Raw genomic sequence first — 22,745 nt, 5'->3', positions numbered from 1 at the left:
AAGCCACATCTTAGAATTGTTTTCTATATTAAGTCTTCTCATTCATTTTCTTTAGTAATCATTGGGTTTGTGTTATCAAAAATAGTAATAATGCCCATTACTATTTCTACACGCATCACATTGTATTAGTATAATTTGTTGAAGGATTGATCATTTATATACAGATTAAGTATAGATAATATATTATTGAATCTGATTCAGTTAATGTGAGCGATAATAGAGCTGTTTTAATCCAAAGCTAAGTAATTGTAATGTTTTCTAAAAACAAGAAGACAAAAGCATTATTTAGCTGTTTCTAGAAATGAAACTATATCTTAGTGAATATTTCTTTAAATGTTTACGTTATCAGTAGGAAGCAATAATCTACAGAGTGTCACAGACAGGGTAGGCAAATTGGAAAATATTGAAAGAGACACTTATACATTGTAGATTTTTAAGTATTTCCTAAAATTTCTCTGCAATTACAAAAAAGTATTGGAAAACACCAGCTGTGTGATTTAAACCATTCTCCCCATGTCTAATCCTGTTTGTTTTTTCCTGTCCCCTCAGGCAAGGAGTTCCCCAACTCCTTTGAGTCCTTGGTAAAGAAGATCTGCCGGTACCTGTTCCACGTGCTGGCTCACCTCTACTGGGCGCACTTTAAAGAGACGGTGGCGCTGGACCTGCAGGGCCACTTGAACACTCTGTATGCACATTTCATCGTTTTCGTAAGGGAATTCAACCTGGTCGACCCCAAGGAGACCTGTATCATGGACGACCTGTCCGAAGTCCTCTGCACCCCTGTCCCTCTGCCCCCCGCCCCGGCCCCCTCCTCCGCCCCCGCGCCCTGCCCCTCCGCACAAAACCACGTGACGGAGAGATGAGCCGGCAGCCCCGGGGGGTGATAGAAGACAAGATAGAGGAGAAGAAGGAAAGACTAGCCTGGCCCCCTTCCTCAGGTGCCAGCAGGACTTTAGAGACCTTCCACTTCCCTTATATTTCGCTACGACACCAACCGACCAACCAGCCGGAAGGAAGGAAGGGGGAGGGGGATTTCTGGGGGGGTGGGGGGGGTCTGGGGTGGCGGGGAGGGATTTGTCACGCCTGCAGGAATTGGCGTGAGCGTTCCTCCCAAGGGGCAAATCCCTCCCAATCTTCTCTGCAAATTTAAAACTAGGAACAAAAAAGTATGTGTATGTTTTTATTTTATTTTTTGGTTTTAATTTTTGTTGAAAGTTTAATTCAGTTTTTATTTTTTGTTGTTGTGTGTGTGTGTGTGTGTGTGTGTGTGTGTGTATGGTGGAGCGAGGGAGTCGGTGTGCAGCGTGTCCGGCCGCTCTCCTCCCTCCTTCCTCTACCTATAACACACAGTACAGGAAGGGGGCTCTGCTTTGCTTCAACCTACTATTGTACAGTGTTGTTAATGTGAGGAGTAGAGGCGTCTCTGCTCACCCTGCGGGAGGCTGCCCTGCACGGCATGGCCACTACGCTGGCCAGTAGGGAGCCACGCTACTGCCTGACGGGGCGATAAATAGCCAATCACTGTTTGGGTTGTTTGTGTGGGGGGATTATTGAAGCGCTTCCTACTCAGGACCTGAGAGAATACGTCACTGCTGCCAGAGAGAAGTTACTCACTCTCTCTTTTTTTTCTTTTTTTTTCTTCATTCTCTGTGCCCATGTTCTCCAGACTGCTAAGCCGTATTCGTATGACAGATGTTGATCGTGTTTAACTACAGTATAGTCACATAATCACCCTGTGTACCCCCCCCCCCCCAACAAACCTGTCCCATAGCCTACCAGTAGAGGGCAGCAGACACGCAGAGAACGCCACAGAAGCAAGGGAGACCGGGAGGAAAATATAGAGATTGTATGTTAGATATTTAATCCGATCGAGAGAGTCAATGAGGCATGAGGCCCAAACCAGAGGCTGTCTGCTGGTGTTCAGCACAGCAGCATCCCCTTAAAACCACCACCCACTCCAACAGCACAGAAGGACAAAGACATGAGGTAATGTCTGCAGCCCCAGAGACTAGAGAGAGAGAGGAGGGGTGGGAGGAGATGGTGTGGAGCTGCTCTGCTGTTTAACAGTCACCAGTTCTCCCAGTGCAAAAGTTGAAATCTCCACTTATGGTTTCTTTTAACCTGTCCCTTTAAAATTAGCTTTTTTTAAAAGATTATCTGAGGAAAATTAGTTGAGAAATAATAACAATAATGGTATCATTACACATGTATAGAAAATGCACAGTCTGCTTGGACTTTACTGTACAAAGAATCGCAAGCGGGTTCTGTCAGACATAGCCTCTGTATGGAGGAGGATTGGGTTTATAATTCTCCTTTTTATTTATTTTAATTCTTTTTTTTTTTTTTTTTTTTTTTAGCAGGGTTCTTCTGTTCTGGCTCTCGTTTTTATGTATTTTAATTATTAACTAAGTTAAAAGCAATTTAATATTTCAAGCTCTGCGGATTATAATCTAATAAAAGAGAGAAATGCCACCCTGCCTCTTTGTCTTTTGTGTGAATGTCTCTGTGCAAATTATGCAGAGGAAATGAACAAGTCATGCTATTTTTACATAGGGCGATTTGACACTTTTAGTTAGTTACTAGCAATGAGGAGAATGTATATGTTTTAATATCTACTGTGACTGGAGGGGCTTTGTGAAGTCCTGATACTGATGATGTCCTGTTGATGTCCTGTTGACTATAAAGTAAACCTGCAATGCAAATGCGGAATGTAACATGTTGGGAAATGTATCAAACAGGGAGGATCATATGACTATAGTTCCTGGGATTGAATATTACCAGACCGTAAAAATCAGTCTTTTTAATATTGTAGCCTACCTATTGGTTAATGTTGGTATGATACACTGGTGGTAGCAAAGGCTGAAGTGATTGAGGTAATTTAAAACTCAAACGCAGTATATCTAGGTCTCAATTACATAACCAAATTGAAATAAATCTTAAGTTTTAGTTGAATGCTGTTTTATGGAATTATGGTGTCCCTTATCTTAAATCGTATATGATTTGGTCTCTGCACCCACAACACTCTACATTAAGTATTCTCCTTTAATTCATTTAAATACATGCAGTCATAATAAAATAAGAAAAAAAAACACATCCAAACTGGACTTTCTGTTCATTCTGGGTACAAGGACTCCTCAGGTTTTAATAAGTCTCATCTCATTATTCTCAGTGCATTCTGTATTTGTGCGTGTTCACGCTGACCCTGTGTAAAAAGCCTGTATGTGTGCGTAAATCCATAGTATAGGCTATATTCTTTATAAAATAAAAAGGAGTGTGTCATTTAAAACAACTCAAGCTTAAATAATGACACCTCGTATAAAATGCTGGCAGACATGGTTTACATAGAGATCATTCATCAGTTTTACGAAGTATCCATCCGGGTCCTCCGCGTGGTGGCCCGACGCTTTCTCACGGTCGCCCGCGTGGGGGCGCCTTCCTTCAGCTTAAACTGAATGATGCCACCTGTGTCGTCAACTTTCTTGGCGCTGCAGAACGGGGTCGGGACTGTCACGGTGTTGCCGAACTTGGAGTAGTCCACCGCGTAAGTGCCGTCCTCCTCGGACACTGTGGGCACGAAGCGCTGCCCCCACAGGATCTCCTCCGACAGATAGGAGGTCCTGGCCTGCGTGGTGATGCCTGTGGTCTCAACCACTCCCTCCAGCACCACGATCACCTCCAGGTCGTCCTGCTGCAGGTCTATGGGGGACATCTCGTACAGCGGGCTAGCCTTGTCGATGACGTGGCAGATGATGAGGGGAGACACCAGGAAGACGCCGTTGGTGCCCACCGGGTTATCCATGTGGATGTCGATCTGGTCCAGAGGCACCACCTCCCCCTCATCCGTGGTGGTTCTCCTGCACACTTGCATCCGCACGGTGGCACTAATGATCATGCTTTTCCTCAGGTCCCCGATGCGGATCATGAAGCACAGCCTGTTGTTGCGGACGGAGATGACGGCATGCTTGCTGAAAATGAGCGTCTCCGCGCGCCGGTTGGCCTGTGCCGTTTTCATGAAGATGCAGCCGAGCATGATGGCGTTGATGATCAGTCCCAAGATGTTCTGCACGATCAGGATGATGATGGCGGAGACGCATTCCTCAGTCACCATCCGGCCGCCGAAGCCGATGGTCACCTGCACCTCTATGGAGAAGAGGAAGGCGGAGGAGAAGGAGTGGATGTCCGTTACGCACGGGACAAAGTCGTCTCCTCTCTGGTCCAAGTCGCCGTGCGCGAAGGCAGTGAGCCACCAGACCATCCCGAAGAGGAGCCAGCTGCATAGGTAGCACATGGTGAAAATGATGAGCGTGTGAAGCCATTTCAAATCCACGAGAGTGGTGAAGACGTCCTGCAAGAACCGGCCCTGCTCTCGGATGTTGGTGTGCGCCACATTGCAGGCGCCGTTCTTTCTGACGAACCGAGCTTTCCTCTGTTTCGCCCTGAACACGGGCTTCTGGACATTTTCGGCCAAACGTGTCAGCAAGTAATCCTCAGGAATTATTCCTTTCCTTGACAACATAGCGCTCCCATACTATGCTCCCACAGCCTTATTGGCTCTGAGAGTGAAGGTTCGCGTGTCCGACTAAAAGCAGTATTTTACGCTTCTTAGTAGTCAGTCAGCGCCGGTAGCTGTCGGGCGCAAGAGGGAGTCTTGTTGTCCCACGTTTTCTTGAGGTACGTGCGCTTCTCACCTTACCTCCAGATCAGGCACTTCACCAGCCTACAGCGAGGTCCCGTGAGAATATTATCCTTTTTAGCTCTGCAGCTGCCGCCGTCGCTCACAGCACTGACCGCTTCACTGCCAATCAACCCGGGGCTGTGGCCTCAAGCGCAGAGGAAACTCCGTCTCCATCAGATTTAAAATGTTGGGGTAGGATTATAACGGGCCTCCGAGATGAGTTATATAAAATGTGGATGAAAAGGCAGGCTGTAGTGGCGCAGTTGAATCGCGCTGACTCGGCCAATTCTCTATTGTTTGGTAACGTGAGATGGAGACGCTGTGAGGTGGAGAGGCAGTCCCTCCCCCCACCACCCCTGTGCTGCTCTGCCTGTGATTTTCAATGAGAATGCAGAACAGCAATAAATACTGTTTAGTTGGGCGGCCTAATTTCCACTGGCAGCTCATACTCTCTGATTACATAATGGGTTAAATGCAGACACATACAGAGCACTCTACAGTAAATCCTCCTAAGGCAGTTTGATATACACTTTGCTTTACATGTTTAGAAAGGGGGCTGTTCACCCACAGGATCCAGACTCAAGTCTTTTTTTTTGTGTTGAAATCCAGTCCGACGTTTTGAAACATGATATTCCTGTCCTTCTGGGCTCCTTCTCCTCTGCGCTCCTCTGGCCTCCATGCAGCTTTCTAGAGGCTTCTTTTACAGTCCTCCTTATGTCAGATGTGAGTCCAGGTTAGAGCAGGTGCAGACCCTCATCCCACTTTGACATCCTTGAGTATATGAAGTTGATCACCATGCTGTTTCCGACTTTTAGCCTCGTCTAGCTGGATAGGTCGTTTCAAACCTGCAATCCTCTAATGACTGATTTATTTCAAACAGTCTAACTCAAACAAGCACAACGCAACTTTGGTTTCCTTTCCCCTCACACAGATATCCAACTAAAAACAAAAAGTGAAGGATAATTTATGTTTTATTAACAAAGACTTTCATTTTTCTGTACAAATATAATACAACATGATTTAAAAATAAAAGGGAATATATTCCAAGGACAATTGCACTTTGAATGTCTTCCTTTGATGCTTCCTCTTCTTCTTCTTGTGCTACTTGTCTGCTTGCACAAAGGAGGTGAAGACGCTGTCCTCCTTGTCTAGCAGGGCCTGGGGCCTGTCATACTCCAGGATGATCCCTCTTTTCATCACAATCACTGAGTCGGCATTCAGGATGGTGTGGACTCGATGCTACATGGCAGAGGGACGGAAAAACCACAATCGCTGCATGAACGGCACAGAAAGCTGCTGCACTCTGCATCTGCCACTAATTGAGACCCATACATCCTAAATAAATGTAACATATGATGCTTGATCAAACAAATGTCTTACTCTACACCGCTATACCTTTCCAGCAATTTGTACACTAATAAGTACAACAATATACGGCACATGTATGTAAAAAGACTGCTGTGTTAAAGTAGGATGTGAAATAGATTCAGGTTCTGCTTCTGGTTCAGGCAGGTATTGCAGTTATAACCAGAGCCTACAAATGTCTTTTCAGGTCAGCACATATTCTGGATGCCTGTCCCTTTATTGATTAGTTTATGGAAAACATCCAAGTGAAGTAATGAAAAATAGATTTTTGATATTTTTCTGTTTTTACAGATTTTTTTTGTGAAATCATTTTGAGAATTCAGGGGCAAATTTGTCTTTGACATCTTACATCTCTGATTTTCTCTTACCTTTAACATTTTTCAGCACCATCCTTTATGCATGATTATTTGTTCTTTGCTGCGTTTATTTGCAGCTTTGCACCAGTCTGTTAAAATGGCATCAGCCGAGCAGGATGAAGGTCAGCGCTCCCAGGGGGGAGTGGGAGCGCTGCATGCATTACTTAAACAGCCTAACGTGTTTCACAAGGTGTGGGGGACATACTCACTGCTATAATTACTACTGTTCGGTCAGCAAAGGAAGTCATCACCACTTTCTGCAGGATGCTCTCCTGTGAGGGCAGAGAGAGATAATGGTGACTACGACAAACTGGCTTTCATGCCAACTGAGAAAAAAACAGAAGTACACGTGGGAGACACAGTAAAATAAAGAGCCCTGTTAAACTGTCACCTCTATTCTTCTTCATCTTGGCGGCCATGATAAAACGCTACAGCCATACTCCCTCAAGGGCAGTGCAGCTGCGTTAATGTATAGCTAGAAATGAGGCTTTTTGTGACCTATCATTCAGTAGCAGGTCTTCAGTAAGACACAGTCATTTGGTGACACTGACTGCCCTCAGCCTCTCACTGCAGAGCACTTTCCCTCCACTTCATTCTCTCTCTTTGTGCTTCATGCACACCTCCTCCACTACCACTCTCTTTATCTTGCTCTTATCTCCAAAAGCAGCAGTTAAAACATTGTGTTTATCCATAATGACAGTCTAATGTCCTCTAATGTCCTTCACCTCCCATTGTCTCTTAACCACTTATTCCCCTTTGTTTGCCTGTCTACCTCCTCACACTGCTCGTGTACTCAGGACACACTGACCGTTGCCATGTCGATGGACGCCGTGGCTTCGTCCATGATGAGGATGCTGCTCTTCCTGACGAAGGCTCTGGCCAAACAGAACAGCTGTCTCTGACCCTGACTGAAGTTCTCTCCTCCCTCTGTCACTGCGGCATCTGATGGGAGAGAAACACATGGAAGGTTTAAATACAGCATACTGATGAATATTGGCACTTCATTAGTGTTTCAGTGAATCGAGAGGGCTGAGAAAGTTAACCGATTGCTAATTTCTGGTTTCGGGTCAATAGCTTATTGATTTTCTATTCACATCGCTGTGCCATGAATGAGGCAGAGACGAGGCTTGAAAGACTATTATGCTCTTCAGTGAGCAGTCAGTGTGCGTGTGGTTAATAAAACTGAGTCTGCCTGAAGTTACATGGGAATGGCTTCTCACTGTATACTAGAAAGTGGATTAGGGACTTGGTAGTGAATCAGTTTAAGTTTCATATAAATCAATATGTGTACAGCAGCTATCAGGACCACATCACACCTTAATAATTATGTCCTCCAAAGATGACAAAAGTACACCAACATGTTCATGATGCTTTGAAAAATTTATTATATCTTTTAAGGATATCACTTTATTTTGGACAGTAAAATATTGTAGAGATAATCAGGAATAAAGGAGAAAGAGTGGGACAACGGCCTGGCCAACTGAAAACCCAAAAACTGTAGGGTTTTTATGATGCAGGGGTCGAGAGAGATGAATATTACAGTATATATTTTAAATATGTAAGTATTATTAGATGTTATATAGTATTTGTCTACTGCTACACAATGGAAACTTTCAGATGAGCTGTTTTCCTTACACTAAAACCTCTTCAACTCTATGAATAAATAAAAGATTCCAAACCTTTTTTATGTTTGGCATTGAATCAGTATTCTGTACGATGAATTTAATCATTGCAATCTACATCTTATAAATCTCACCATCAGCTTTATATACATAAGATTCTACTACAATATTGTTACTTTAAATAAATGAATGGGAAAAATCAAGTTAACAGATCAATAACTTATTCAACACTTGGCTCCAGTGAACAAAGACCAAAGCTAAGTGACAACATGTCACACGCCAACGCACACACATTTGTTACAGGAGACAAGTGAAGCAGAAATGCATCAAGGGAGATGAGCAGTGTAGTAGGGCAGAGAGTGACAGACATAACGAACCGAGGGATGAATTGCAAACCAACAGGAACTAAAGTCCTGCTGAGAGGAGCCCCTGTGCATCAGCATACCAAGCATTCATAATGCATGTAGGTTAAGACTCCGGAGAGGCACACAGCACTCCACTTATATCTGATCTGATCGTGAGACTATAACTGTCAGGTCAACTGTATCAGAACGACGACACAGTGAGCTAATAATAATGTGCCTGTAAAACTGCAGGTCCGGCAGGCAGTTAAAACATTCATGCTAGTGTATTCTGATACAGATGCCTGATCTTTGTATGTAGACAATGGAGTAGCTGGGTTGACGATCACAGTGAACATGTAGAGTAATTATTGTGTGTATTGTACAGATCATGATCAAGTCCATTGTAATCATACAAGCCCAATATATTGTCAACCACGCCGGAAATGTTTAGAAGGTAAAATGTTTACCATCTTAATTAGACATCCACTTATCAGCTCAAATCACAAAGTACAACTGCGGCTCGCGGCAATGTCATAAGCTTTCCTATATTAAGTATAAGTATTTGGTCACAACATAAAGTGTTCGACAAATTTACATTTTTAAATTGAACTTATTTGTGGTGGTACATTAAAAGTCTGAAAATCACAAACATTTCTACAACTATTCCTGAGGGGACATCAATCTAATAGTTTTAATAATATTTCAGTCTGGAACAGAGTGGTGGGCCGATGTACGAACCTTGCCTTCACTGCTAACCTAGCTTAAAAGGAAGAAACTAGCAAAATACATGAGATAGAAGTCATATGTACACACACAAACAAAAACAACACAAATCTTCTCACCCAGTCCTCCTGGAAGGGATTTAACAACAGGCTTCAGCTGAGCAATGTCCAGAGCTTCCCAGAGCATCTCATCTGTAGCCTTCATCTCTGGGTCCAGGTTGAACCTACACACACACACACACACACACACACACACACACACACACACACACACACACACACACACACACACACACACACACACACACACACACACACACACACACACACACACACACACACACACACAATTATTCATATACTTTTGACTATCAGTTTAACACCACCCTAAATCCTAAATATATTCCCTTCAACCAACACTAGCATTAAAGGTAAATATCTAATTTCATGTTCATTTCAATTAGAACTCAGTATCACTTATGATTATGTCAGGAATATTTCAATTAAGGAAGTAAAGCCCACAAGCCAACTCAGACAGTCGCTATGATCACACTTGACATCCTTTCAATCTGTCTGCCTTTTTGAGCCGTTGGAAACGACCAGGTCTGCCTCTGCTCTGCCAGTGTAGCTGCCTCTTCATGGCACTGCAAGTATCTCCATGACCTTCCATGTTTCCTATGCTTTGCTTAATTCAGCCCCACCACCGCCAAGCATTCACCTGCTACTCCCCAGTATCTGTCTGTCTGTCTGTGTAAGTGTATGCTGTAGGGAGGAGCCGGGGCATCAGACACGTTATAAAAAAACTCTATGTTTAAGTGTACTTTCTCGTGATTTCACTCGTTGAAATATCGGAAAATTACAGTCTGACAGGATCACACAGCTTCCTGAAAATGCTCCTCATCCGTTCTCCTCCAACACGACAAAGCTTTTATGGTCACTCACTGTCACTGAAGTCTTAAAATAACCCTCTGCAGCGTTAAGGAATGTAGTCTTATCAACAAACACTCAGCTCTACTCATGCTGCAGATAAGTCTTTGAAGTGTGTCACAGTTTGCCAACTGGTCCTGCTGCTGGACATGGACTGCGTTTTCTAATTTCTACTAAAACTACAATGAAAGTACATTGGGGGAAGTTCATTTTACCGGATAGAGCCGCTGAACAGGAAGGGGTCTTGGAGGATGATGGACAGGCGGGACCTGAGGGTCTGCAGAGGCAGTTTTGCGATGTCTATGTCATCAATCACAATCCTCCCTGTAGAAAAAAAACACACATGGCACATTGCTACATTACACAGTGCAGAAAAAAACTTTTCTTGCTAGTGTTGCATATAAAAAACTTGTTCCTTTAAATTAATCACATTTTAAATTAAAATGAGTTCCAGTAAAATATTGATGTATTACTGTACCCTCAAACATGTCCACCATGCGGAAGAAGGCCAAGGAGAAAGAGGATTTGCCACTGCCTGTCCTGCCACAGATCCCCACCTGAGAACAAGAAACGCCTGAATATCTACATTCAATCTTAAAAGTATGATATTTCCGGGCATTGCCAATTTGTTCGGCTGTTTCAACACACAGGTTTCCTCAGTTTAGTTACCTTCTGCCCAGGGCTGATATGTGCGTTGACATTCTTGAGCACAGGCTTGAGCGTGGTGTCGTACCGGACGCTCAGATTCTGGATCTGGATCTCACCATGTCGGGGCCAGCCGTCAGGAACCTGAGACACCGCTGAGACAGACACAGACTTTTTAAAACTTGATATAATGGTTGTTACGTCTACATTTGTGAGCATTAGAGCCCCTTTAAGATTATTTTTAAATTCATTAAAAAATGCATTCTAATGATACAATCCCACTAGCCTCTTTGCTACATCCCCTCTACCTGAAAGGAAACTAAAGGTACTTTTTACATGAGCCCATGTGAGTGGACAATGGAGTAAATGTAGTATAACTTTTAACTTCACTCAGACTGAGCAGGAAGTCACAAAACCGTCAACCTCAGGAAAGAAAGCCCATGTAATATATTTTTATTTCCATCTGCTGTATTAGTGAAAATGTGTCATTGTGCCTGTGTAGCCGCACTCACTGAGCAGCCCCTCGTAATTCTCCGGTTCAGTTTTGAGCAGGCTGTTGATCCTCTTGACTGAGCCAAGCTGTACTTCCATGTCTGCCAGGTTACGCACCATCCAGTTCATGTAGTTGGACACCTGATACATGCAGATGGGGGAGGAGAGAGCAGTTGGGTAAATGTCACTGCAGGCACAGACAGGGAGTGTCAGCAGGGTAGTGAGTCTTCTCATAAATAACTTAGTAATTGAATGCTGGTGATGTTGAATTATAAAGAAGAATTGACCTTATTATCTGAAGTATTAACACACATGAATGATTCTGGACACTATCATTGCATTGCAACAGCAATGTACATATAGTCACTGTGTGACAACCTTACATTTAGAAAAAGTCAACTTTTCATGAGTCTGCTTTGTGATGGCACATTTTTCTAATGGTCCAATTCTAAAACAAATCCTTAGTTTATTAGATTTTTTTTAAGTAAGGTAAGTATGTAAAAATAAATAAAAGAAGAAATGATTAACCTTCTACTAGCGTTTTTGTTGGAAGCTCCAAATTTATAGTTTATAGAGTATGACTTTCATCCAGCTCTTTGTTTTTTGCCATAAATGTTTCTCTATAATTAAAACACAAAATAACGGGTCTTACCCATAAGTAACCATATTTAAAAATATAAAAATATAGGGGAGAGTGGCTTAAGTTGTGCCGGTGGGGAAGTTGTGCCACCCCTTGTTTCTAGAAAACCATAGAAGAAATTGGAAAAGTGACCACATATTTAAGAAGAGCCATCCATTTGACTCATCCTGTAAAGAAGGGAGAAACATGGAATTAAATATAAGCACATTTAAGCTCAAAAAAACAGTTTTTCGCCTTTCAATGTAAAATTTCCATGATCAAGGTTTTTTGATTATTCTGTCTGAACAATTATAGACACGTTTGAAAACATTTGACACATGTTTTAGTGCTTTGGTATGCTACCCTTTGTGTCTCTATAGTTAGCACGATGTCAGCCCTAAACTGCTGCATCATGCTTATTATCCAAAATTCTGGGGTTGGGGTGATTTGTGCCAGAGGGCCAGGGGTGAGTTATAAGTAAGTAAGTAAGTAATAAGTAAGTAAAATTAATTTATAAAAGCACCTTTATAACAGTTTGCACTGTCCAAAGTGCTTCATGAAGTGCATTCAGTAGGTAAAAAATTAAGGTAAAATAACAATAACCAAAATAAAAGACATAAAGCCCAGACATCCACATATAAACAAAGATAGTAGTGCAGAGGTAAGATAGTTAATGGGGAGGAAAAGCCAGGGTGTACATATGGGTTTTGAGCCTTGATTTAAGGCAGAAATGGAGGGGGAATCGCATATGCCAGGTGGCATTGGTTCTACAAGGGCGGGGCAGCTAGTGCAAAGTACATTTCTGAGAGTTGTGCCATTGGCATGGCTGTATACGCTGGTCACCAAAAGAAAGTGGTTGTCTACAGTAGCTCAGAAGAGACTGACATCTCCATTCCACTTAACGACACCACTGATGAGAGTTCAGATGGCCAGAAAGATGATGATGGTGACTTTGTCATTGTGAGCTATGCCGGTAAAACCATTAGATCTGCTAGGCCTTGTTTAAGAAAATTGTCCTTCAATCTTTGTAAAATATTTACTTTATTTACTTTAAATAAACCTTAAATAAGTGATTGTATAATGTATTTGTCTTGCATTACAGTTTATGAGATATATATCAATGGCACAATTTACCCCATGGTATTCTCTCCAACGGCACAACTTACACCACACCGGGGGCAAGTTGTGCCACAAGACAACTTTTTTCCGAAAGCTATATTTCTTCAACAGTTTATTCCAGATCCAAAGTTTTTATTGCCATGAATGCACAACACCCTGAAATATATGTACATATTTGAGTTGGAGACTTTACTGTCAAGGCCTCACTTTAAAGTCACTTTGAGTAAAAAGTGGCACAACTTAGGCCACTCTCCCCTAATTAAGTATAGAAGAGCGGAGAAAAACGCATTTACTATATTGAAAATAATAATCAACTTCAATGTAGAATATGAAGCTTAAATATGTAAAATCCTCTGTTTGTTCCTTGTAGTGGGGTCTCACCATGAGTGCGTAGGTCAGTCCCAGCCCCACCAGACCGGGGGACAGGTGGTTGTACAGGGAGTTTGTGATTGAGGCTACAGCTGCCACCAGCACCACACAGGCTCCAATATACTCCTGTAGAGAGAGACAAGATCAATTTTACAGCCAGAAGATTATGCAGAACTGAATAATTATAAGAAAATAAAAGAAGATCCATTATTATAGATCAGTCTAGTGTCAACACACAACGCACAAAATGCCCTTTGCACATAAATCCATAAACGTCTGAGGGTCTCTCCCTCTGCTGCTTTGAAACATGGGTCGATACATAAAAACTCCATGAAAAAATATGAAATAATTTTTTTTGGTTTTCCAACAGAGGGAGCAGTTACCCAGCAACATCAACAGAACTGTGAGGCTGTGTAAAGAACCGTGAACAGATGAGCGACGAGAGGATCTTTACCATGCGGACCTCCAGCCAACGGTTGGCTGCTGTGAGGAAGAGAGAGGCGATGTTGTTAGCGTCAGTGTACTGCAGCAGTCTCTGTCTGAACCTGGGCTCATACCTGTCAACACAAGAAGACACGTCTCACATATGCCCGAGAGTCCACCTGCCAGCACTGGCTCTGTGTCACCATGAATTATGAGATAACCTATATATTCTCTATATAGGAAGTCAAAACGTATCAATTAAGATTTGAAGTGATAAGAAATACTGACAAAATATTACTGCAGATGAATGGAATGTCACCTTCAAACACTGCATCTAAAGCAAACTTCTGTTACGCCATGCAATAAATATATAGGCTCTTAGTCAAGAGCAAAACATGATCCTCTACTAATATCGATAATTCAGTTGAGATAGTTTGGCCGGTTAGTGATTATTACCTAAGGGCCCTGATAGTGGTGAGCCCTTCCACTGTCTCAGAGAAGTGGGACAGTAAAGGAAGTTGGGTGCTGTCCTCCAGCTGCTGCAGGTCCCTGACAGGAAGACAGAGGGAAAATGTGAGAGGGAAATATCACATGTCAAATAATACCAAACAACTTATTTTTCTAAACACATGAAGGAAATATTTAAAATTATACTTTTCATATTGAAACAATATTTATGTCCTTGGACCAAATACATTGTTAAACGTGTTTTTATGAGTAGTTACAACCTAAATTGTATGCCTCTACATGGTTGAACAGTGGGACAGGTTCAGAGATAGGGCATCAGTAGTCAAATGAAAAATGGTTTCAGTGGCTTCACTGTGATGTGTATCCTACGCTCTGTCTTGTACAGCCACTTGCTCTGTACTGATGAATGGAACTGTGTGTTTGTGCATTGTCATGTTTTCATTATGTATGGGGGTAGAAAACGTCAGAGCACTGATGAAAGCAGAGACAAAAGCACACATCTCTCTCCTGTCAGGGCTTCAATCTCAGAAAATAAATCTAAATTTAAATCGGCAAAAAGTTCAACCGTTTCTTACTTTTGGGGAATTCCTTAATGTATCTGTAAATACCTAAATGGCATTTCAAATCTCCAGACTCTATAACCAGAATATAATTATGGTTGAAAAAATAAATTGTTCCTTTTACTTTATTGAAATGTTATTAGCATAACAAGTCAAATTTAGAAAATGGAGCACCGTAAAATATACCAGTATCAGCCTTCAAAAGCCCATCCTGAGTTATTTGTGTGTAATTGTAGAATGTCTTTACGTTTCAAATAACAACACTGAGGATGTGACCAGGTTGTTCTCAGTTTGGATGGCCCTGATTACAACACAGGACAATGAAATCGAGAGTGAACATGGGACTCACCTGGAGGCCACCCTGAAGTATTTCTGGATGAAGTAGCAAGTGATGGCCAGCGGTAGTAGGGCGATGAGGAAGACAGGCGTCACATAGGAAATGACGCCCAGGGCGGACACACACAGCATGGTGGAGCGGGAGAGGCACTCCAGGGTGGTGGGGATGTGCTGGTCGATGGTGTTTGTGTCTGTGGAAAACCTGTTGAGGATGCTGCCAAGCGGAGTGGTCTCAAACAGCCTGAAGCAAGAAAACAGCAGTGGGTCAGTTCTCTCTGACAGTGAACTCCTTTTTGCGGAGATTATATTCTGACAGAAAACAAGAATCAGCGGTACTCTATGCAGTCAGCTGTGCGTGTGTGTGTGTGTGTGTGTGTGTGTGTGTGTGTGTGTGTGAGGGTGTGTGTGTTTGTGGACAGTACATGCATGTGATTGTCGGTGACGTCTCCTAGGTTTTGTGTAAGGACAGCAGATGGTGCTCTGAGTAATGAGGCGCAAAACATTGCTTTTACCAATGTTTTTCTCTTTTTAATGATTTGTTTAGCACACAACCAGTATGATGCAAGTGCACTCATCACTCTCTTTCACATGTCATGAGGCAGTGCCACAGCATACACACACACACACACACACACACACACACACACACACACACTGTCGTACCTCATGGGTGCTAGGATGATCTTGTTGAGAAGGTTGTGGTGGAGTTCCTTGGCTACTTTGTGGCCGGTCCACTCCAAAGCAATGGAGGTGGCCAGACACAATAATATGCCCAGGCAGCACAGCACACTGAACACTGACAGATACCATGAGTGACTGAAGCCACAGTCCTGCAGAGAGAGAGAGAGAGAGAGAGAGAGAGAAAGAATGACAGGGTTATGTTTTACTTTATTTATTGTCTCTGTTGCTTTCTGAGCAGATCAATAAAAAAGAAAACATATATAAATAACACAAGTGCAACTGTGTGTGTAAGAGACTCCCTTACTGTCCATCGGTTTGCTTACTACTATAATTATAAATTAAATTAAAAATGATGTGGAAAAAAATTATAAACTCTGGCAATATTTGAACAAACAAACTCTGAGATATTGTTGCTCTGAGCCCCTCCAAAGCCCCCCCCCCCCCTTTACCTCCTACTTAATGTTGTGCAGTCTCAAGCTTTTCTGTCTTTTTATAGTATTTATAAGTATTTTCAGCATCCTTAATTGAGACAAAAAATGTCTTTGTGTCATCAGATATTCAGATATAAGCAGAGAGACTGGTTAGAATGGAATGGGTTGGGGGCATGAATCATTCGATGAGACTATAAATTACTTTTGTGCCTTCTGAACAACCATATTTTAATTTAATTTCTGAATAAATTATTACATTTTCTAAAATCAAGAGTTTAAGTATGTCATTTTGAATCACAAATCAAATCATGCCAATTTGATTTATATATGCCTAAATCAGAACTAAATTCTGTACCTCTATTCTTAATCTTGCACAACACTAATAATATCATACAATTATTTATCTACAATGAATGTTATGATTGCATTTGTCTTTTAACATCTAGCATTTGAGGAAAGGTACTAAAGGGTAAGCGATATAGATGCAAAGAAAGAATAACATGTATACACTCGACAGAAACAGTCATTGCTCTGAATTAACAGAGCTCAAATGGCAAAAATATTACAGGTTTGTCCTTTATAACAAAAAAAATAGAAAGGTGGGTAGAGAATACTGCACTCTGAATTGGACCAGAGGACGAGGTGCTCTTTAAACCACAGCTGACTCTGTCTTTAGCCTCCGCATGACTGTATGAAAGGTGACCTTGTGTTTCAGCTCACTTTACGGACACACACAGGCAACACAGACACACACATCAGCATGCAAAACTATTAATAAGATAGATCTTTTCACTGGTCCTGATTATGATAAGCTGACAACAGCTGGTGTGACCTCTACGTGTAAACAACGCAGCTTAACCTTTCCCGATATTTATTTATATTGTCTTTCTGAGCAGGTGTGCAGCTCCAGGCTTTCTCTGAATGTGAATGTGTTTTATTGTCTGCTTCCGTGTGAGTGCCAGTTACATAATACACTGGGGTGTGAAAAATACGAGCTTAAAGCTGTGTAAAGATTAAAGGAGTTTACGTTTCATGCACACAAACTGTTATTTCTATATCAGGACAAGGGTTCATTTAAGGTCAACTCAGTTGTGCTGTTTTCACTCATGGATTAAAATGAGTGTAAATGGATTACAGTAAATGAGGCTTCCTCTGATCCTCATTTATCTAATGTGATTTATTCAGCCTTTTCGACCAATCTACTGGAATTAAATCACTCCGTCTTTAAATTCCAACAGCGTTTTCTCCAAGACGCCATGTCAAACGTCACACATGCTCTTACTTACAACAAACACCTTCTGAAAGAATTCTTCATTTTGACACAGAGACTCAATTAGTCCATTGTATTCCTTCGATATGCAGATGAATCAGAGCTGCAGTTGCTGTAATGCTCCATCTGGAGTTGGCAGATTCTGTGTTTTTGTTTGAGGGCAGCACAATTAAATTGAAATTCATACGAGAGTTTGTGAGAAAAATAAACTGTTATTTAACTGAGGCCGGTACACAAAGACATACAAGATATGATTAGTTATTTTTTCCATATAAATAGGAGGTGCACTTTCATTATTGGTTACCTAGTAGATGATTTTCTCAAATAACCAATTAATCATTTGGTCAGAAGCAAAGCAAAAAGTGTTTGCCCAACAGCAGAAAATCTTGTTAGTAAAAAACTGCGCTGTTCAGTCTCTCACCCTGACGGTACAGTTTCGAGAGGTGGCGTCGATCTTGGCTGCGATGACGCGTGACGTCCAGTGTGCCAGCCAGTAGTCGATGGAGATCATGAGGGAGTGTTTGAGGAGCTGTGACAGGAGGAGCAGGGAGAGCAGCAGGACCCCCGCTGAGGACAGGTAGCTTCCACAGGAGCGCCAAGGGATGGTGGCGCGCTGACGCATGACCTGTGATAGGTTGTCGTCATCCTCGCTCTCCACGGATTCCTCTGGGATCAACACAGAGATGGGTTAATATGTTAAACAGTCTTGGTTCAGTTTTATTTAAGTCTCCATTTGATCCTTTTAACTGCAGAATATGACCGATTTATTTAACTTCCTTAACATGATATAATTCTGTATCCTTGCTCTGCTCTGCTGTGAAACACTGCTCATGTGCGCTCAGACAGCTCTGACATTCCTCCTCTTCCTACTGTCATTGACACCGCATTTCATTATCTGTGTTTTCTCTCTTTGCCCTTCTTTTTCTGTTTCCCTTTTTTGAAACATTTCTCAAATTCTTTGACAGCATGAGGAAGCAATAATAGCACAGAGATTAAAAAGAGAAAGAGTGGAAAGGAGAGGAGAAAACACAGAGAACATACGCTACAGGCTGCACTATCTCTGTTCATGTTCTTCAACACCAAGCAGATGCTCATTCCCATCAATGAGGCAACAGGGCAGCCATGACACACTGACCGGGGATTGAGAAGCTAATGTTCACAACATTCAGCCTCCTCTCTCCACCACCTTTGTAAACACATCACACCATGCAGCAAGATTGGCAGTATGAGTCTGCATGTATCAGACGAGCCGGAGGCAGAGTTGGAGCAGGAGAGTGCAGAGGAAGAAAAGAAAGGGAGAGATAGAATGCGGCAGGGCTGTGCATACCACTACTACCATCATCCACTGTTCTACTGTGCAATCATGCTGGCATTTGAAGAGCTTTTGAGGAGCAGCGGTGACAAATGTTTGGGGGGAGGGGAAATAAATAATTTAATTAAATATAAACTGATGATAAGATTCTAAGATGGTGGGAGAAGCCGACACTGAAGTGATTTGCTTGCAGCGTCACGATGCCACAGACTTGTTTTAATCAGTCCATGCTTTCAGGCCACACCTGCTTGATCGAACATGAGGGCAACACTTGATTCTGGAACCATCGCACAAGTCCACGCAGGGGTGCCTCCAGCACACGGGAGACAACACAGAACACAGATAAAGAGTACAACCATTGCACCTTCCCCCACAGCCACACATTCAACAGCAGACACACACAGATAGAGAATCAGTGGTCAGTCTTTAGCCATAGCAGAGGGGCTAAATGCTAACAAAAGGTTGCTGAGAAAGTCTAAAGGTGAGCCAAGATACCAGAACCAGAGAGAAACAACGACCATTATCATTGTACACACACAAACACATTATCATTAGTCTGAAATCAGTTGAGCACTGACTATCATTACCCACACATGTAATCAAGCTGTGACAATGCTCGTGTCCTGTGACCCCTCACCTTCCTCGTCCTCTTCAGTCCTGGCGGCCTCTCTGGAGTACATGGCTCTACGCAGGTTTTTCCTCTCCAGATCTGTCATACTCTCTGACTCTTTCTCCTGAAGGAGACATGAAGACAAAAACCATCAGAGACTGCAATCATATACATTAAAAACAAACATCTATGTATTAAAACTTTCATTCCAAGCAGCACTGGGTTTTAAGCACCTTTCCTTAGTCTTAATTCACAGCAAAGGTAATAATAGGCAGATTAAAAGTCGTTAGGGATTCATTAGAACTTTCAAGTCACCAATCACCTTCTCAAAATCCTCGTCCTGTCGGTGCATCAGTGTTTTCCACTGCTCAAAGAGCTCAGGCTCAGACTTCTGGATGTCCTTCAGAGTGCCTTCAGTCTGGATGGTGCCATCTTTCATGGCAATGATCTAATGAAACACACACACACACACACACACACACACACACACACACACACACACACACAGATAAGAAATGCAATCTTTAGTATAAGTGCACAGTGAAAATAGATTCTGGGAGTCTTCTGGGATCCTTCTGAGATAAACTGTCTATGTCCCAAACAAAACAATTAAATGTTTACATCACCAATAGTAATAAATGAGTCTGTAACGCTATAGTTAATCAAGTTGGTTAAGATAACAGTTGCACACACACACTCAGCAAATTGACTTTCCCCGTTCCTCTCAGGGAGAACAAAGCGCTGCACTAAAGCCAGAACAACAAGGCTTAAAACCAGCTTTGAGACTATTAAACCCCCTACCTCACTACCCTCACTGAATCCTCTCCGACCTCCTGCTTCAGTGAACTGTCTGCTGCTGCTGCTGCTGCTATGGCATTTTTATTTTTTAACCTTTATTTATACAGGTCATCCCATTGATTGTTGGATTGTCTGCCATGAAAACTTTGCCTTTAGCAGAGCCAAGATTAACCTTGTGGCCTCGTGGTGATTTTAAGATTATTTTTCACCTCTCACTACCCTCCTGCCCAGTACAGGTGTAACTTTTGGCTTCCGACCACGTCTCATAGGTTTCCCACCATGCGGAACTTCTTATATTTTTTTAAATAATACGACAACGACCAAAAACACACAGCAAAAGTGGTGAAGAAAGTGTTAGCGGACAAACACATTAACGTTTTACAGTGGCCCAGCCAGAGTCCTGACTTGAATCCAATTGAGAATCTGTGGAGGGAGCTAAAGATCAGGGTGATGGCAGTGAGACCCTCCAAACTGAAAGAGTTGGAGCTCATTGCAAAAGATGAATGGTTAAAAATACTAGTGGAGACATACGAAAAGCTGGTCAGCAATTATAGGAAGCGTTTGATTGCCGTAAGAGCAAATAAAGGCCTTTTCTTTTGATTATTGAGAAGGTATGAATAATTTTGGACATGCCACTTTTAGTTCAAATGTAAATAAAAGCTGAAAAATATATTTTTTTCACAATGATGCCTCTTGTACAGTATATTGTCTCGTCTTGCCTGTGTAATTTCCAATCAAGAAAAAGCTTGCTGGTTTCATAAAAGTAACTTTAAGTCAAAATTTGCCAGGGGTATGAATAATTTCTGTTTTGACTTTAAGTATGTGCTTTCCACTGACACTAAAATTGACCTTGAACCTTGGTCTTACCCAGTCAGCATGTGGCAGATATTGCAGTTTGTGTGTGACCAACACCACCGTCCTCTTCTCCTCTCCCAGGAGTTTGAGGATGCCGTCCTGCATCAGATGGTCACTCAGATGGATGTCTAAGGCCGAGAAGGGGTCATCCTAAAAAAGATGTACAGACATTAATGAAAATGTAAATGAAATCTACAAAAGAGAATATGAGTTAATTTAAAAGTCTTGGGAACCTGATTTAAACAATTGAAAGTAATCACTAAGCACCAATCAAAGTTAAAGTTTGGCAATGTTTACGCTATACTTAGTTAATTGTTTTAGGATTTAGTACTCAATAAACTATTTTTTTTAAACTGTCAGTTGAAAGTTGCATCTTCTGCGCTAAAGCGTCAGTGTTGCTATTGTTGTCACGTAGGAAGGTTGAAAACAGAATCACATGACATCTGAGACTTCAAGCAAAACTTCAGAAACATACTGATAAACTGTCTGTTGTAAGGGTTAATTAAAGGTGCAATCCAATACCTGAAATTATGGGTTTGATTGAAGATGGAATGTGCGTGTGTGTGTGTGCGAGCGCGCGTGTGTGCGTGTGTGTGTGTGTGTATGTGTGTGCGTGAGTGTGTGTGCGTGCGTGTGTGTGTGTACGAGCTTGCAGACTCACTAGAAAGACCAGGTTGGTGTGTTGGTACAAGGCTCTGGCTACACTGATGCGCTGTTTCTGTCCACCTGACAGGATGATACCCTACACCAGAGGAAATAAAAACGTGTGAACAAAACTTCACTACAAGGTTTTACTACAAGGAGGTATGAACAACATGATTACAATCATAAATGTGCGTGGCACTTGGCCCAGAGTAACAAAAGGAAATCACGGCTTGTTTCCTGCATTAGTGGTGCATGAAGGAATCCAACATGACAGTGCTCGGGCTGAACAAGGTCAGTCGAGCTCCCTGCACAGAAAACGTCAAGTCCTCGCTGCACAGAGATGATGACATACAGTATGATGCAATACAGCGAGCCACAGCAGGAGCTATGGCCTGATCTGCAAAATAAAATGACCACAGAGGAATAGAAAGAAAATGTAATTATCCCTGATACTGACCCGCTCTCCGATCTCTGTCTGGTCCCCCTGTGGAAGGATGTCGATGTCAGGCTGTAGAGAGCAGGCTTCGATGACAGCATTGTATCTGGCAGGCCCAAAAAGACACAGAATACAGATGAGGACAGAGAACAGCTAATGCTAGCCAGGAGGAAGCAATGAGATTGCTAATCATTAAACTTGTTAATAATATAGATAGTAAATCCATATGAATTAAACACATCTTATATAGAACTTACTGTTAAATTTGCATAACACAGCTCATAAAAGTCTCTGAACATAAGTGTGAACACTGAATACAAAAAGATGAAAAGAGTTTCAGCAGCCTCTGTGGTTCAACTTGAAAGATGTTGCCCTAAATCCTTGTTCAGACTTGCATCAACAACAGACAGACACAGAATGAAAAGTTGACACCACAGATACACGTTGGGAAAACATTTCAGTAATTTGTTCCTGCTAAGATTGAGATTAATAGTAAATTGTTCCTCTAACTCTATCCTCATTTCCATATTATCCTAATGGAGCTACTGACAAAGCCAGCCTAAGATTTCTAATTAAGGATCACACTTCGAGAACAGATCCTGGTGAGTTTCAGAGAGAATATAAATTACCGGCATGTGCCATTAATACTTGGATATTCTTAGTCT

The 22,745-nt window shown here is 42.1% G+C and overlaps 3 protein-coding genes across 7 annotated transcripts in view; 1 reads left to right on the top strand and 2 right to left on the bottom strand.

The window, feature by feature from the left end:
* The window catches only part of mob2a (MOB kinase activator 2a), a 69,920-nt gene extending 67,448 nt beyond the window's left edge, over positions 1–2,472 (top strand). For all 3 annotated transcript variants that reach the window (XM_080027328.1, XM_080027327.1, XM_080027326.1), the window contains exon 5: positions 550–2,472. In XM_080027328.1, the coding sequence (XP_079883454.1) occupies positions 550–863 (314 nt within the window). In that variant the 3' untranslated portion in view covers positions 864–2,472. The remainder of the gene's footprint in view (positions 1–549) is intronic.
* Positions 2,473–3,199: 727 nt separating this feature from the next.
* On the bottom strand, positions 3,200–4,516 carry kcnj11 (potassium inwardly rectifying channel subfamily J member 11; the record flags this gene model as incomplete). The annotated part of the gene is made up of 1 exon (XM_080028118.1): positions 3,200–4,516. One exon carries the CDS (start codon positions 4,514–4,516, stop codon positions 3,362–3,364), a length of 1,155 nt encoding a protein of 384 aa, XP_079884244.1. The 3' UTR covers positions 3,200–3,361.
* A 1,260-nt stretch (positions 4,517–5,776) lies between these two features.
* abcc8 (ATP-binding cassette, sub-family C (CFTR/MRP), member 8) overlaps positions 5,777–22,745 on the bottom strand; it is a gene marked incomplete at both ends in the record, with an annotated part of 58,205 nt that continues 41,236 nt past the window's right edge. For 2 of the 3 annotated variants that reach the window (XM_080027334.1, XM_080027336.1), the window contains 19 exons: positions 5,777–5,914; positions 6,606–6,668; positions 7,205–7,338; positions 9,205–9,308; positions 10,227–10,335; positions 10,490–10,568; positions 10,681–10,811; positions 11,169–11,289; positions 13,268–13,381; positions 13,710–13,812; positions 14,135–14,227; positions 15,056–15,283; positions 15,706–15,872; positions 17,846–18,090; positions 19,374–19,470; positions 19,669–19,794; positions 21,012–21,149; positions 21,661–21,741; positions 22,102–22,186. In XM_080027334.1, the coding sequence (XP_079883460.1) occupies positions 5,777–5,914; positions 6,606–6,668; positions 7,205–7,338; positions 9,205–9,308; positions 10,227–10,335; positions 10,490–10,568; positions 10,681–10,811; positions 11,169–11,289; positions 13,268–13,381; positions 13,710–13,812; positions 14,135–14,227; positions 15,056–15,283; positions 15,706–15,872; positions 17,846–18,090; positions 19,374–19,470; positions 19,669–19,794; positions 21,012–21,149; positions 21,661–21,741; positions 22,102–22,186 (2,356 nt within the window). Of the gene's footprint in view, positions 5,915–6,605; positions 6,669–7,204; positions 7,339–9,204; positions 9,309–10,226; positions 10,336–10,489; positions 10,569–10,680; positions 10,812–11,168; positions 11,290–13,267; positions 13,382–13,709; positions 13,813–14,134; positions 14,228–15,055; positions 15,284–15,705; positions 15,873–17,845; positions 18,091–18,980; positions 19,047–19,373; positions 19,471–19,668; positions 19,795–21,011; positions 21,150–21,660; positions 21,742–22,101; positions 22,187–22,745 lie in introns of all 3 variants that reach the window. The other variant, XM_080027335.1, reaches the window with a different exon arrangement.

This window comes from Ammodytes marinus, assembly GCF_949987685.1.
Source record: "Ammodytes marinus genome assembly, chromosome: 5".
In the NCBI taxonomy this organism is placed as follows: Eukaryota; Metazoa; Chordata; class Actinopteri; order Uranoscopiformes; family Ammodytidae; genus Ammodytes; species Ammodytes marinus.
This window is presented reverse-complemented; position numbering and strand designations above follow the sequence as displayed.